The sequence below is a fragment of the Gouania willdenowi genome, chromosome 20 (genome assembly GCF_900634775.1).
Source record: "Gouania willdenowi chromosome 20, fGouWil2.1, whole genome shotgun sequence".
Taxonomy (NCBI): domain Eukaryota; kingdom Metazoa; phylum Chordata; class Actinopteri; order Blenniiformes; family Gobiesocidae; genus Gouania; species Gouania willdenowi.
In genome coordinates, this window is record NC_041063.1 from 8,447,261 (window position 1) to 8,463,129 (window position 15,869).

The window sequence follows — 15,869 nt, forward strand, 5'->3', positions numbered from 1 at the left end:
TTGGTAAATGTGAGTGAAAACAGATGTAATGGATGGTTTTTGTTGTTTTTGCTTATTTTTAATTGCTTTACTATGTTTTAATGAACTAAACTAATAGTCCAGCTCGTATGTGATGATGTCACTGATGTTAACAGTAAATATAATCAGATCTTCTTCTTTGATCAACGGGAGGAAATGATGACACTCTGGCTGATTAAAGGCCAGGCTCTGCCTTTTCTCTCTGTTCATCTGCTGCTTTTCATTTTAGATTTGTTTATTGATCTGAGCTCACGCTGACCCCTCATTGGCTGATCTCTCAGACCTCAGTAGGACAAACTCTAATCAATATCTAATCAAAATCCTCCCGTACTCTGCCTCACAGGGCAGGATTTAAACCATTTTTTCTCTAAAAACTAAAAATATAAATAATCCTGAATGGGTTTTTATTGGAAATGAATTTGTCTGCCATCAAACGAGATTAAAGAGAACAAACCCTTCATAGTTAATGTGTTCATCACGAGCTAAAATTCATCTATTTAGTATCTGTGGACAGTTTGTGAAAGATTAAAATATAATATGTTAATGTTAAATATTTGAACCCTTATAGCAAAAATATTTCAAAGTTAAATGCAGGTCTATCTGTGATAAATAGGTGCAGATCACAGGTTTGTTAGTTGTTTTTTTAATCATTTTTGTGTATTTTTCATGGTGTTTTCAGTGTTGCTTTTGGAGTCATTTTTGTGTATGTTTGTTGATGTTTTTGGAGTTGTTTTTGTCTATTTTTGTTGGTGTTTTTGCAGGTTTTTTGTGTACGTTGATGTTTTTAGAGTCATTTTTGTGTATTTTGTTGGTGTTTTTTTAGTCGTTTTCGTGTATTTTGTTGGTGTTTTTTTTTTTTGTTGTTTTTGAGGAATTTTGTTGGTGTTTTGCTGTCGTTTTTGTGTATTTTTGTTGGTGTTTTTAAAAGTTAAATGCAGGCCTCTGTGATAAATAGGAGCAGATCACATGTAATCCTGAGCTCAGAGAGCATTTTTATTCACTTGCCTAAAGTCTTTACAGTCACTTGTTTGAAGAGCTTCGTTAGCTTCGCTCTGTTAACCAGAACAAGCAGCAAAGCTTTTTTACTGATCCTTAGAAAACAGCTTGTGGAAATATTTGGGTTGTTTGTAAAACTAGGCCACCTGATGCACAAAGCAGTGAATAAAGGTTTCTTTAGGTCAGAGATACTCAAATACAAACCATAAAGGTCCATTTAAGTCATAATAATGCTATATATAAAGTAAAATAACATTTTTATTCCAAATAAAAACAATACAAACATACTAAAATCAAATGAAATGCAATTACATTTTTGACTAATTTCATCAAATGCTCAAATAAAAAAAAAAACTAAATCTGGAAAACACATTTATCAACCCTTTTCTTTTAAAAGTGGACATATTGGTCCAGAAGAAAGGAGAAAAAATGCATTGCTGTTCTGACATGCTGCAGTTTGAGATATAATATGAAGCTAAATATGTTGCAAAATAGGACTTGTAGAATGTGATGTGAGAACTTGTATGTAAAAATATTTACTTTTATAAAAATTCACACACGTGTGAAATTAATTTCATGTAACAAATGATGGAAAAAATGTAAACCTGTCGAGTTAAAATTTAAACCCAAAGAAAATATTCACACGTGCGTGATCTGAATGCGAGGTCACAGGAAAATATTCACCAATGTGTATAAACTGTTGTTTACATACTGTAAATAAACTTTTAATCCAACATTTTTGCTGCAGATGTCTTGCAAAATGTGTTGCAAAATTCAAGCAGCGTAGATTCACGTGAGCACAGTATTTAGTTCATCTGTAGCGTCAGATGTGAGAAGTTATAACCTCAGAGTTGTGCTTGTAAACCATAATTGGCACAAGTAAGAAAAAAACATGAGTAAATGTTGGATTACAAGTTTGGAGCTGTCATTTTATTTGTGTAAATATGAGTTTATACCCATGTGACTTCACATTCAGATCACGCATTCTTTGGGTTTAAAATTTAAGACATTTCTTCCCATCATTTGTGACATTACATTAATTTCACAAGTGTAGATTTTTACATACAAGTTCTCACATCAAGCTCTCCTATTTTGCAACATATACCTTCATATTATAAGTTTGTATAACTAATGTCTGTGTGAACTCTGCATGACTCTCCCTCTACAGTTGTTCAAGGAATGAAATAAGAACTCTTTCTAATGTAGGTCAGTATATATGGAATCATGCAGCCTGAGGCTCACAAAGCTCCACAGCTCCAGTTATTTACTGAATACATTTCTGTAGGTCAGCACACTGTGGTCATCATCAGTGTTGGGGTAGTTACTCAGTACTAGTTATTAGTTACTTCTGTAAATTGTAGTCAGATTACTTTACTTATTACTGCATTTACTTTTTCAATCGACAATGCATATTAAAGGGATCCTCCACTATTTTTCTTTTACAAATGTGGCCTAAAACCTTTGAAATGTCCTTATTAGAAGATCTATGCCTAACAAAACACATTATTTTTGCACCATATTTGTTTTATTAACTTTTAAAAATGGGACTACTTTAGCGTTTGAGAGTGCGTTTGAAATGACGTCATTGATGACGCCAATCGCCCCTTTTAGTAAGTAATTAAGTAAGTAATTTATTTATGAAGTGCTTTTTGCAGATAAAATCCCAAAGTGCTGTACACAGCTGTGGGGAAATTAATACAAGTGCAACGTCATAATAGAATAATAAAACATGGGAGCTCCCGGAGAGACTGGTGCAGGTTATTCCAGAGTCTGGGGGCCACAGCCTGGAACACCAGGTCTCCTCAGGTTTTAAATTTAGTTTTTGGGATCTTTAGGAGACCCTGGTCTGAGGACCAAAGACTGCACCCGAAGTGTAGGGGCACAACAAATCCATGATATATTGATGGGCCTGGTTGTGTAACGCTCAGAAAGTAAGAACTAAGGTTTTATAGTCTATGCTAAGCTTGGCTGGAAGCCAGTGCAGAGTAGAAATAATGGTGGTAATATGGGATGTTCTAGGGGTACCAGTCAAAAGTCTGGCAGCAGCCTTCTGTACAATCTGGAGTCTGTTTAGGGTCGACTTATTAAAACAAGTGAAAACAGAATTACAATAGTCAATGCGTGATGATATAAACGCGTGTATGACCAGTTCCAGATCTGAAAACAAATGCCTCACTTTAGAGATATTTCTCAGGTGGTAAAAACAGTTTTTAGTCAGACTACATTGACCATCCAAACACAACCCCAAGGTTTCTGAGGCTGGTTTTCACAGATGAGCCCAGAGCACCAAGGTAGTTTTTAATCAGAGGGATCTTTTCATCAGGAGCCATGATCAGAGTTTCTGTTTTGTTTGAATTTATCTTGAGTTCATTGAGTTCTATATGAGGTGAAGCATTCAGGATCATTTAGCAGCTTTTTCAGGCAAAATGACAACTTGTGCTGCTTTGGGTTGCTCTAAAAATCAGTAAAATTTAAAAAAGTTGATGTAAACCTCTTTTGTTTACCAAAATTAGGTAAACAAAATCCTTGACCCGAAAAAAATCTGTGACCGCAGGGGGCGACAGTTCCAATTCTGCTGTTTCATAGACGCATGGGCTGCAAATCAAAAATTTGGCCTCCGAGCATCGATGCGTACACATCCATAGATTATAGCTACCAAATTTCAACCCGATCCGTTCACGAATAACAGAGGAGTAGTGATTTTAAATAGTGTACACAACAACAACAAAGTGAGTAGCATTTTGAGTCCGGTAGCCCAGCCTAAAAGAAAAGCAGCATAATGACGAAGCTTCTACATTAGTGAGAACAAGTCTCAACAAAGCTCAGTGTTGAGTGCATGGAAGCATTCAGGTGATATTAATGTCCTCTACAGTCACTTTATCATGGGTAATAATGTCTGTTAGAGGCTCAGCGTTCCACTAATCTATCTTAACCAGTACTACTCACAACAAAGAGCAGAGCAGAAAAAAGATCTCAGAGTTTGTCTTCTTTTTTTTTTAAGGTGTATTTGTGTGTTTGTGTAGATGTACTGGAATCAGGAGTCAAGGTCATAAACAAAGGTCACATTCTCACAGTCAGTGTTTAAGGTGATGTAAATACAAAAAAACACAATAAAAACAGATTTATTACTACAAATGACTTACAAGAGCAAACTAGGCAAGACCTGTATTTGCAAGACAAATACGTATTTGGCAATTTGAAAATATTGGCAAAAATGACAACCTGTATTTGGATTTGTTGACAAGTTTGTTCTTTTTTCTAATTAAAGTAATAATGCAGGAAAAACAGAAGACTGACCTTGGCCTTAAATATAACCTTGAGCAAAGGTTGTTCAGTGGTACCAGTCTGAGCACTGGATCTCAATTTGTGTCCAAGTTATAGAGAAAAAAAGTATTCCTTTGTTTTTTTGTGACATCATGAACTTTGACCCCTACCAATCTTTTCACTGGTAGGTCGTACAGCTTTGGTTCATTTAAATAAAATGCTCCACTTGAGATGAGCTTTTCATAAATGTAAGCATCCAACCTGTACAATAAATACTCATAGAGATATGGAAAATTATGCGTTTTGACACTTGACATGACCTTTATTTTATTTATTTATTTATTTATTTATTTATTTATTTATTTATTTATTGGAGGATATGCCCCTTGAGATGGAGCATCTCGTTTTCGAGGGGGTCCTCAACTTACATAAAATGACAGATACAGCAGAGCAAACATACAAGAATTCAATATTTCAAAAATAATAAATACAACAAAATATAGATAGACACACACACATACACACCCACACACACACAGTATACATTTAACAGTTGATCAAAACAGTAAATATTTTATACAAAAATAAATAAGTAATAATAGTGATATCATTAATAGTAGCTATTTAATGATAGTAAAAACTTTCATTAGATTAAATGAATACCTTGACATTGCCCCTATGAGATGACATACGTGTCATTAGTGCTGCAATAATAGCCTAGGAGGAGTTGAATGACAAAGGAGTTGCGGAAGAAAAGTAATAACTCCTACGATAACAATGTATTTGACAATTTTTATTTGCCAAATACCATGACCTCTAAACAATAGATCAACCATCAGGACTCAGAATTCCTTAGATAATTAAAGGCACTACATATGTAAATGGGTGCTAAGCTAAGCTAACTAACTTTTAACGAGTGGATCACATTCTGTCCTGAAATGAGAACATTCTACATGTTCTTGAACATACTATACACTCCTCTGTGATAATAAAAGATACAGATTCACGGATGATTTAAGTTCCTCAGAGAAGTCTGTAGATCAGAGATGAGCTACTTTTATCACCGTGGGCCACAAAGTTATGATTGTTTTAATGTTAATGTGTTAGAGTAATTAGCATAAATAAAGATGTAAACACAGGAAAGAAAAAGGCTTTGTGTGTCTTTGGAGGAATTTTGTGTGTTTTTGTTGTATATTTGGATATATTATTCTGTGTTTTTGGAGTCATTTTGGATTTTTTTTTTAAGTCAGCTTTGTGTGTTTTTGTCTGTTTTTGGAGTCATTTTTGTGTTTTTTTTTCATGTTTTTCATGTATTTTTGACAACTTTGTCAATTTTTAAATTTTTTTGTGTATTTTTGGGGCAATTTTACTGTATTTTTGTTGGTAATTTTTTTGTATTTTTGGAGTTATATATTTTTAGGTGTCCTTTTTGTGTTACTTTGGATTTTCTTTTTTGTCATTTCTGTTGGTGTTTTTGGAGTTGGTTTTTGTGTATTTTTGTTGGTGTTTTTCCTGTATTTTTGGAATAACTTTTATGTATTTTTTGAGTCGTTTTTGTCATGCTGGATTTTCTTTTTTGTCATTTTTGGAGTCCTATTTGTGTGTTTTTCTCTGCTCAGCATTAGAGCGAGAGCCTCATGTGGCCCCTGACCTCCTGCTGTAGATGAGCTCTGTTTCCATGGCGTATCCTCACTCTTTTCTTTCTCTCTGCTCTTATTGAAACTGCCTCACTCTGCAGTTATCACCTGTTATCACAGCATGTCTATGTAAGTGGTGCTCTAATGCTGCTCCGGTGTTGGATCAGGTGAGATTTGACAGATTTCAGTGGCTCGTATCTAAATTACATAGGTGACATGCAGCTGTTTCTCTATCATTCTAAGGCAGACATGGGCAACAGGCGGCCTGGGGGCCACATGCGGCCCTTGGTCTAATTTTATGCGGCCCTCAAAGTAAACATACAAAATGACAGAAACGTACAAACAAAAAGCATGAATACATTAAACACATTGCAGGAAAATACAGTAAAAGACAAGAAAAACACAAAAAAGTACTTAGCAAACCCACAGTACTAACAAGCCAAACGACAACAGAAATACACAATATGATTTCACAAACATATATTTAACAGGAAAAATACACAAAAGGACAACAGAAAGCAAAATGCAATCATAACAAGCAAGACAACAACAAACATGCACACAATGACAGGAAAATTACTATTAAAGACTTTGTTCTTTACTGTATTAATGCTCAGATTAGTCATTATTCTGAATGCTGATATGTATGTACATAATGTGGCCCTTTAATCAAACAACATATAAGTTGCTTACCTCTGTTCTAAGGTGAGGAATTAGAATAAAAACAAATGTGCTTTTTGCTTTAACAACATAACTGCAGGTTTTGTTTATGATGCGTTGGGCTTGTTGTCCAACAACATTAATGTTTGTATACTGTAGATACGTGTTGCTGATGGTAAATGTTATAAAATGAAATATTGGTAAATTGTTCTCATTGACTTAGAATCCCTTCCACGTTCCTTTAGTCCTGCTCCAGTTCTCTGTAGAACATGGATTATTCAGTACTTCCTGTTCCACAGGTGTCTTCTATCACGTTTTACTCTGGAATCCTCTGAGCTCGTCTTGTTCTAAGTCTTATTTTTTTAAACATGGTTGAATGTCAGATCCTCCCACATTCTTTTTCTCTGCAGAAATGTGGAAGACGTTCAGTTCTCTGCTAAATAATTCTGTGCAGCTTTAATAGAGAGTTTGGCCTGTTGGTTTGTGACTGAAGCAGAATATTAGACATTATTTTCAGCTTGGATTTAAGGGACCATTTATAAAGAACCTGCTACAGTATGTTTGATTTTAGATGAACTTTGTGTCTTATTCCAAATACTTCTAAACATTTATACCAGCTATTAAACGAAGAACTAGAGTGAGAACATGTTCACTATGAAACGTAAAACATTAGTTGGATAACTGTATGTTACCGGTAGTTTTAAAGGTGCAGTCTGCAGTCTAAAAAAAGCTAGTATGATTTGAGCTAGCAAGACCTCCTCTAAGCTCCACCCCCTCTTCCCTCTCTGTATGCTCACGTCAGGGTTCCGCCCAAAGCCACGCCCCCATGCATCTGATATACAGAAGATTTTTGTTGTTGTGTTGGATTTTTTTGGAGTCATTTTTGTGTATTTTTGGAGTTTTTGTTGGTGTTTTATTGTATTTTCTAAGTTGTTTTTGTGTATTTTTGTTGATATTTTTGGTTTCGTTTTTTGTATGTTTTTGTGTATTTTTGCAGTTGTTTTGGTGTATTTTTTGTGTGTTTTTGAAATTGTTTTTATGTATTATGTAGTCGTTGAGTTTGAGTAATTTTTGTGTATTGGTATTGTTCTTTTTACAGAGGAGGGCATAGGCAGACATGGAGGCATCTGATTGGTTCTTTTCGTGAGGACCAAATGACAGGGATTGGTCAGACTGTTTACAATGATTCCAGCTGCTACAGAGGTCTCACACACATTTTTATGAATACATGATATATGACGGTAAAACCAGTTCACCCAGTAGAACTAAAACTCTTTCTTTGTAGATTCTATCTTTAAGTGAAGCTATTGAAATACACCAATAACTTCTAATAGAAGTGCAACATCCTGAAATGTAAAACTGCATCTCTTCTTCTCTGCTGCATAAAGAGACATATATATGGAGTTGTTTGGCATGGGATGGTTGCCATGGTTACTGTTTCCAGCTCCTTTAACACAATGTGCAGATGTTTTGGTGTTAGAAACACTTGAGAGTGATTAATAGAATGAAAAGGAGAGGATGTGTGAGAGATGTGGTCTATATTCATCCACCCCTCCCCCATCACTGTGATAATAGCAGTGAAGGTGTGCAGGAGGAGGATGCTGAGGCTGTGTGTATATGTGTGTATGTGCACACTCTCACACTGGTGTGTGGTCCAGTCCATGTAGGGCTATGTTCTTTGAACACACACACACACACACACACACACACACACACACACAGTGAGCAGTATCTCAGCCATGCCTGGTACCTCCTTACACTGCGTCTGCCCCTCCCCCATCATCATCTCACTCCGTCATTCCTTCTCACTATCCTTTATCAAAGCCTGGAAGTCGTCTTCATCTTCATCTCAAAGGTCACGCAGCACACACACACACACACACACTTTCCTCTGTAAACAGGAGAACATACAACATACGTGATGAGGATTAACACATTCATTGTTTTTATTGATCTTCTGCTGTTAGAGATTACCTGCTGGGTTTCATCACCTCTAACATGGTCACATGGTTGGCTGAGCGTCACATGGAGCCCCCAAAAAAAACTCACCAAATAACTCCCAGACTTCAACAAAAGGACAACAAATATACGCAAAATGACTAGCAGACATTTAGGTTGTCCTATGAACCTGGATTTCCTCTTCCCTCTCTGTAACTTCCAGGATTTATTGGGTTTGTCCTGTACTACGAAGATGGCTAACTTCTTCCCAGGTTAAATCACCATGGTAACTTAGGCTAAATCACCATGGTGACTTGGGTTAAATCACCATGGGAACTTAGGCTAAATCACCATGGTAACTTAGGTTTAGGAAAGAAAGATTATTAATGGATTAATTAATCCTTTCATTTAATAATGACATCATTTAGGAACAATATAGATTTATGTCTGATGGACTGATCTACTGTCAGCTGATGAAGCATCAACTCATTCATACTGTACATACTGTACATACTATAGTGAGGCAGATACTACAGTGAAACAATTGAGGACTACCTGAATAGAAACGTGTGCTGTAATAAAAATAATAAATTTTTCTCTTGTTTTTGATCTGAATTATTGATTTTAATTCTTTACATTTTGAAACAAAAGTAACGTAAGTTGCTCTCCACAGTTTATCTGTGATTGTGATTGGTCTGACGCTGCTAACTCCGCCCCCTGTCACAGGGGCACTCACGTAGCCAGGCTGAAATCACCTGGGTTAGTAAACGTGTTTATATCCTGCTTCATAGTACAGAGAATGTTTGGTTAGCTGAAGCTAAGGCACACACATCAGGATCTACTGATCCAGCTTCAGGGGACAGGCCCTCTGTGTTTTTGGATTCATCAGGCAGTAGATAAACATGTCAACGTTTGGCTGTAGGGATTAAACACAGTTTATAATGAACACAGTGTGGTGGAGGGATCAGTTTCCTGTTTGTGCTTTAAAACAAACGCCGGAGTTTACTTTGTGTACAAGCAACACAAAACTTCTAAGAAATGATCTGTAGTTTCCTGATGATGGAGCTTCATTTACCATCAATGCAAATCAATAATCAATGAGACAGGAATCACACCAGAGATCACTGTGTGTTTTACTAGAACTCCAGAGAAAAGTCAGTGAACTTCTACAATTTTAATCACAGTGAGGCCACAAACATGTGATTGTATCTGATCTGAGGGTCACATGATCTACATCCATGACATCATTAGAATAATGACCAATCAGAGCTTTAACACAAAAAACTACAAAGGGTTTGTGTGTTTTTATTGTAATTTGTATATTTTTCTCAATTTCTTTTTTTTTCCTTATTTTTTGTAAATTTTTAATGTCCTTTTGTGTTTTTGAGTCTTTTTGTGCATTTTGGTTGACATTATGATAATTTTGTGTATTTTTTGTTATCACCTTGTGTGTTATTGAGAGGGATTTTGTGCATTTCTCTTTTCATATTGTTTTTGGGGGCATTTTTGTGTATTTTTGTTCACATTTTATGCATTTTTCAGTCAATCTGTGTTTTTGTTGTGATTTTGTGTATTTTTTTCTGTCACTGTGTTTTTGGAGTATTTTTTTGTGTATATCTGTTGTGATTTTGTGTATTTTCCTGTCATTTTTTGTGTTTATAGGGTATTTTTTTGCTGTTCATCTGCATGTGGCCCGTGTCTACTCTTGCCTTATATCATAATAAGCTTTATAAAGCCTATAGATCTGTGGTCAGTAAACAGACTTTTCTGCAGCTGTGGAAACATTGTTGTTTTTTGGGTTCAGTGTAAAAAGCATTCCAACCAAATGGAAGTTTAGAAATGTTAAGTGTTCTCTACTCAATTAGCGATGGAATCATGGGCTCTGTTTGTTTTTTTTTTAACAACAATTGTCCAAGTAGGAGGATGTTGGAACATTGGATGTTGTTCTGATTTATAACTCTGATGAAATGTGAGTGCTGTTAATATTCAGTATGTCCAGTAAACACAGAGTATTGTGTGATATAAATATCCACTAAGGCTCCAATGGTTCCCACAGTGACTGTTTGAGGCCACTCAGTGGTTCAGTTCCACCCAGTCATGCATGGTGAGCGTGCACGTGCCACAGCGCGCGCGCGTGCGTGCACACAGAATGAAAACCTTCACGCTCCACTTCCCTCACTGAGCTCCATCGTGCCACTAACCATTGAATGTTTTCTGTGTAGATGAATGTGATCCAGTGACACAGTTAACCTACATTCAGTCGATCACCATGATTCAGATATACAGTCATTGACACATTCATTCATTCACACTGACTTTATAAACCTCTGGTGGTGATCTATACAGCATCTCATATAGGGTTTAACTTCATCACATATATCACACATTTGTGGTGACCCCTGATTACTTATTTTTTGTTTTATATTGTGTTACAAATGCACAAAGTGACAATATGTGCCCTCAGATATTTTTATACTGCATTTTATTTTAACTAGGTTTATATTTCAGAAAGTGGTGTTTTTTTAATATGAAAAACAATAATTATTTAGGATCTTTGATTATTTAGTTCTGTGATATGTTTTGTTTTTTAATCATGCAAAGTAGACAAATTGAAAAATAAATTTATAGTTAAAAGTTTTTATTTAATTTTATTATTGCTAAACTTTTCAGCTACCCCAAAGTGGAAAAACCCTGTTCTATAGGAACAAAATATTAAATATGTGAGGTCAGGAAACATAAGCAATTATTTTGTTTTGATTTAGTTTTTTTTTTTTTTTTTTTTTTTACTTTTTTAAATGTTATTCTGAAGTAGCCCTATCTAATAATAAAGTCTTAATCAAAGACATTATGCTGGTGTAAGACTCAACACATTCTAGAATGGATGTGGGCCACATGCGGCCCCCAAAGTCCCTGCATAAAATTATTTTTTTTTAAAAAATCAATCAATAAATAAAAAAATTACAGGAACGACAGCAAAGAAACACAAAATGACAGACAAATATGCAAAATTACACAAAATTACTCAAAAAAACAAAATAAAAAATGATCCACAGCACAAAAAAAACAGCAACAGAAAAACATCAGTGACAGGAAAATACACAAAATGACTTCAAAACAAACAACAAAAATGCACAAAATGGGATAAAAATACACTGAACAAGCACAAAATAATACAAAGTAACACCACATCATATAAACAATGAAAGACTGATATTAATGCTCACATCGGTCGTGCTTCTAAATGTGGCCTTCGCATCAGATACAATCACACCCCCACTCTCATAACGGTCCCCCCCCCGTTCTAAAAGCTCAGTTACTAGAATGAAGTTTTGTGAAACAGTTTAATTGTCAGTCTTAGATTTCTACTGTGGAGTTGGTCATTAGCCATTGTTAGCTATTGTTAGCCTAGCGTGTGGCTCGTTCGCACAGGTGGGTTGGTGCTCAGTCATTGGGGCAGTGATGGACATCCAGGAGAGGGTCAAAGGCCTGATGTGATCCAGACAGAGTGACTGAAGAAGCTAACTGCTAACTGCTGCTAACTTAAGGAGCCCCTGAGACACTGCAGCACATGGTGACAGGGTGGAAGATGCAGCCACGATCCTCCTACATGGAAGACCATGTTGGAAAAGAACATCTGGATTATATACGTACATAAGGATTGTTTGCATTGTGCTGATGCTAATGTTTCTGTAGCCTTTGTTCATCCCATCGGTGGCCATGTCTACCTTCATGTCTGCAGTGATGTCTTTCATATCTTTCTCTATAAAGCTTCATAGAACAACTGTGGGTGAGACTTGACAGCTGGATTATTTTTAGCTTCACAGCTTTTATCCACAAACAGAGTTTATAGAGTTTATTTATGACAGGAATGAAGACAAAGCTCTCTGCAGACTTTATTTTATTAATATATTCACTGTTCTCACTGCTCACTGATGACGCTCATAAAGTTAAAGATCTCATTAATTAGCCCCCTTATCAATATGTGGCTGCTTGTGTTTGAATATTAAATCTGAATGGGGATTTATCTGCGGTGAATACAAATTCCCTCAATTGTTTCATGTTTAGATCATTCATTTTCTGTTCCTAATGTTTGTCTAATTTTGTCATCCTCCAAAGAAAATGCACAAAATTACTCCAAAAACCCACAATATGACGGAAAAAATTGACAAAATTTACTACAAAAACACAAAAGACGGCTACAAAAATACCCTCAAAATATAAAAAAGTATATTAAAATGACTCCTAAAATGCAGTATCACTAAAACAACACAAATTGACTCAAAAAACAGAAACAGATAACAGAAAAAAATACAAAATGACGACAAAATACTCATAGTGACGAGAAGAATCCACAGAAATAACTGAAGAACCCACAGAAATCCTATGTTGTTTCCTGTGTTAATTCTCAGATTGGTCATTTTTCTAAATGTTGACATGAATGTTGATCATCTGACCCTCAGATTAGATCACCACTGTGATAAAATTGCCCATTTCTGGTTTATATCCAGGTCAAAAACATGTCTAAATGATGTTGGTTTTTGTACAAAATATTGCAATGTGATACTTAAAGCTACCAAACAGTTTGAGCTGCTGTTGTTGCTTTAGTACAGTGATTCTCCATGTACTCATGTGTACCCCCTCTTCATATCTTAAGTACCCTCTCCATAATTTCATTTAATTTTTCAATGTGTCTTTAACATTAGCTTAATTTACAAACTCAAAACAATGAGTGTAATTTAAAGTAGAATTAAAGTGGAAATAATTACTTCAATAGTTAGTCAAATTGGCCTCCGATGTAAAATGTAGCTAATTATTGTCTCCTGTTGTGAAAAGTGTGATAAAATGGCTTCTACAGCATAAAATAATCCTGTTTCAATAAAAGTAAATATTTATATTATATATATATAATATTTTATTGAGCAATGGTACTGTTAGTTTGTGATTAATTTGTCCTAAAAATAGCCTAAAAAGGAACTAGGAACATTTCCTGATTATTTTGAAATGTATTGTTTAATATATCTGATACCCCTAGGGGTACGCGTACCACGGTTTGGGAACCACTGCTTTAGTATGTTTTGACTCCATTATTATAAGTTTTCCTGCTTCAAACTGAGCACAAGAAGAAGAATTCCAACTGTCCATAGATTAAAAACCTTCAGAAGGACATTAATAGAGCATTAGCTGCAGGAATGTTCAGAGGTTGATTGAAATAAATCATATTTCAGGTGGTGCAGGTGATTCATTCCACTGCTACATTTTCACCATATGTTTGTCTCACTGCGGGAGAAACCAGAGTCCCTGGAACCAAACAAGCATTTTGTTTTACATGTTGTTACAGACTGTAGAATGACTCAGCAGGGATTTTGTGTGTGTGTGTTGTGTGTGTGTGTGTGTAGCGGTGATGGTTCCTGATGGAACCTCAGACAGATCAGGGCTGAGGGAGGATGTGGGCAGTGAAGAAGACCTCCTCCTCTACGATGACTTCTGTCACTCTGGACATAGGTTTGGACACCCTGGAGGAGGAGGAGGAGAGCAGCTCGCCATCAATGAGGTAAACACACACCATGGATGCACTGACTTCACTACACACACTTTTTTTTTTTTACACCTTTAAATAAGGAAACGGCTTCCTTTACAGTCACAGAAATACAGCTTCTGATTTACTGTGATTTACACAGGAAAAGGTTCAAACAATGGATTTTTTGGTGAAATCTATTATGTTTCTATAGTGATTGTGTTTCTGCATGGACTGATGACATCACCTTTTTTAAGTGTGTTATTGTTTTTCTCTGATTAAAGCAGCGACTATTTGTTAATATTTGTTGGCCAACATGTCGTTTAACTTTCTTGGTTCAACAGTGACAAAAAAAGATGTGTTTTGTTGAAAACTATGAAATGTAATTTTATTCTATGAAATATTTTTTATTAAGATTTGACTTTGTTTCATTTGATCAAGTAAATTACCTGCAGATAGTAATGTTTGCAGAATAGTTTCATGTTTCTACTTCACATTAGTTTAATTTATTAAATAACCTCACAAACAAAATAGTAATTTTACTGTTGCTTTATAAACGTGTGTTTTCTTTTGCCATCCTGTTATAAGGAACATGTACATTATTATATATTTAGTGTTATATATTTTACTGAGCTTTGACAGCCAACAGTTTCATTTTTTGAGGATTATCCCAAATTTTGACACTTTCATACCAGTTAATTATTATTGTTAGACTGTTAGTAATTGTTTTATTCCATCTTGGTAGAGAGGCATGTGATCAGTTACTGATTAGTGATTAGTTAGTGATCAGTTATTGATCAGTCAGTGATCAGTTTAGTTTCTTCTTCCTGTTTAAAACACAGATCAGACAGTCAGCTCTCTGCTGCCTCCCAGTGGTTCTTTGGTAATTGTTATCAGACACACATGGGTGAGTAAAATGACAATGTCACGTAGTGTATTGTGTGTAACAGGTGAAATAAGAACATATCTTATATCTCTGTCTCTGATTGGTTCATTTCTCTCCTTTAAATCTAATTTCTGGTTCTGATGGAGGTTTCTTTCTTTTCTCTTGTTTCTTTGTAAAACTACAGCATTAAGCACAATTTCCAGAGTGTATCACCATCATCACAGACAAAGATTGTTTCCTCATCCTGATCAATAGAAGAACTGTAGCTGCTAGCAGCTATTGGCCCTCTTAATGCTAGCTTACATGAGGAGGTGCAGAAACCAGAATACGTTCAATAAATAATTTTTACATACAGTAGATCAGACGTGGACAACTGTGGCCCCAAAGTAAACATACAAAATAAGAGCAAAATAGACAAAACAACAGCAGAAATACACAAAAGGATGATATAAAAATATTCAAAATGAGAGAAAAACATACAAAATGAGAAAAAGATGCACAAATAACAATAAAAATGTACAAAATAACAGAAAAATATACAAAATAACAGAAAAATATACAAAATAAGAACAAAAATAACATAAAAACATACAAAATACAAGAAAGATACACAAAATGAGAACAGAAATACACAAAATGGCAGCAAAAATACACAAGAGGAAGATAAAAATGCACAAAAATAACAGAAAATATCAAAAATGCGAGAAAAACATACAAAATCTAAATACAGATACACAATAGAAAAACTGTTCCTTTGCTGTTTCCTGTATTATTGCACTGATTTCTGATTGGTCATTACTCTAAATGATGACATGAATATTGATGATGTCACCCTCAGATCAGATATATGATCACATGCATTTTGGATGAAACGTGTCGCTCTCCCTTGAAGCGCAGCATCCCCCCCCCTCCTCTAATGGGTTGCTATGGCCCTCCCTCTGCTGCCCCGGTATCC

At 35.4% G+C, this 15,869-nt stretch overlaps 1 protein-coding gene across 4 annotated transcripts in view; it reads left to right on the plus strand.

The window, feature by feature from the left end:
* The window catches only part of arhgef4 (Rho guanine nucleotide exchange factor (GEF) 4), a 55,691-nt gene that overhangs the window by 26,876 nt on the left and 12,946 nt on the right, over positions 1-15,869 (plus strand). For all 4 annotated transcript variants that reach the window (XM_028434987.1, XM_028434989.1, XM_028434988.1 and 1 more), the window contains one exon: positions 13,910-14,064. In XM_028434987.1, the coding sequence (XP_028290788.1) occupies positions 13,910-14,064 (155 nt within the window). The remainder of the gene's footprint in view (positions 1-13,909; positions 14,065-15,869) is intronic.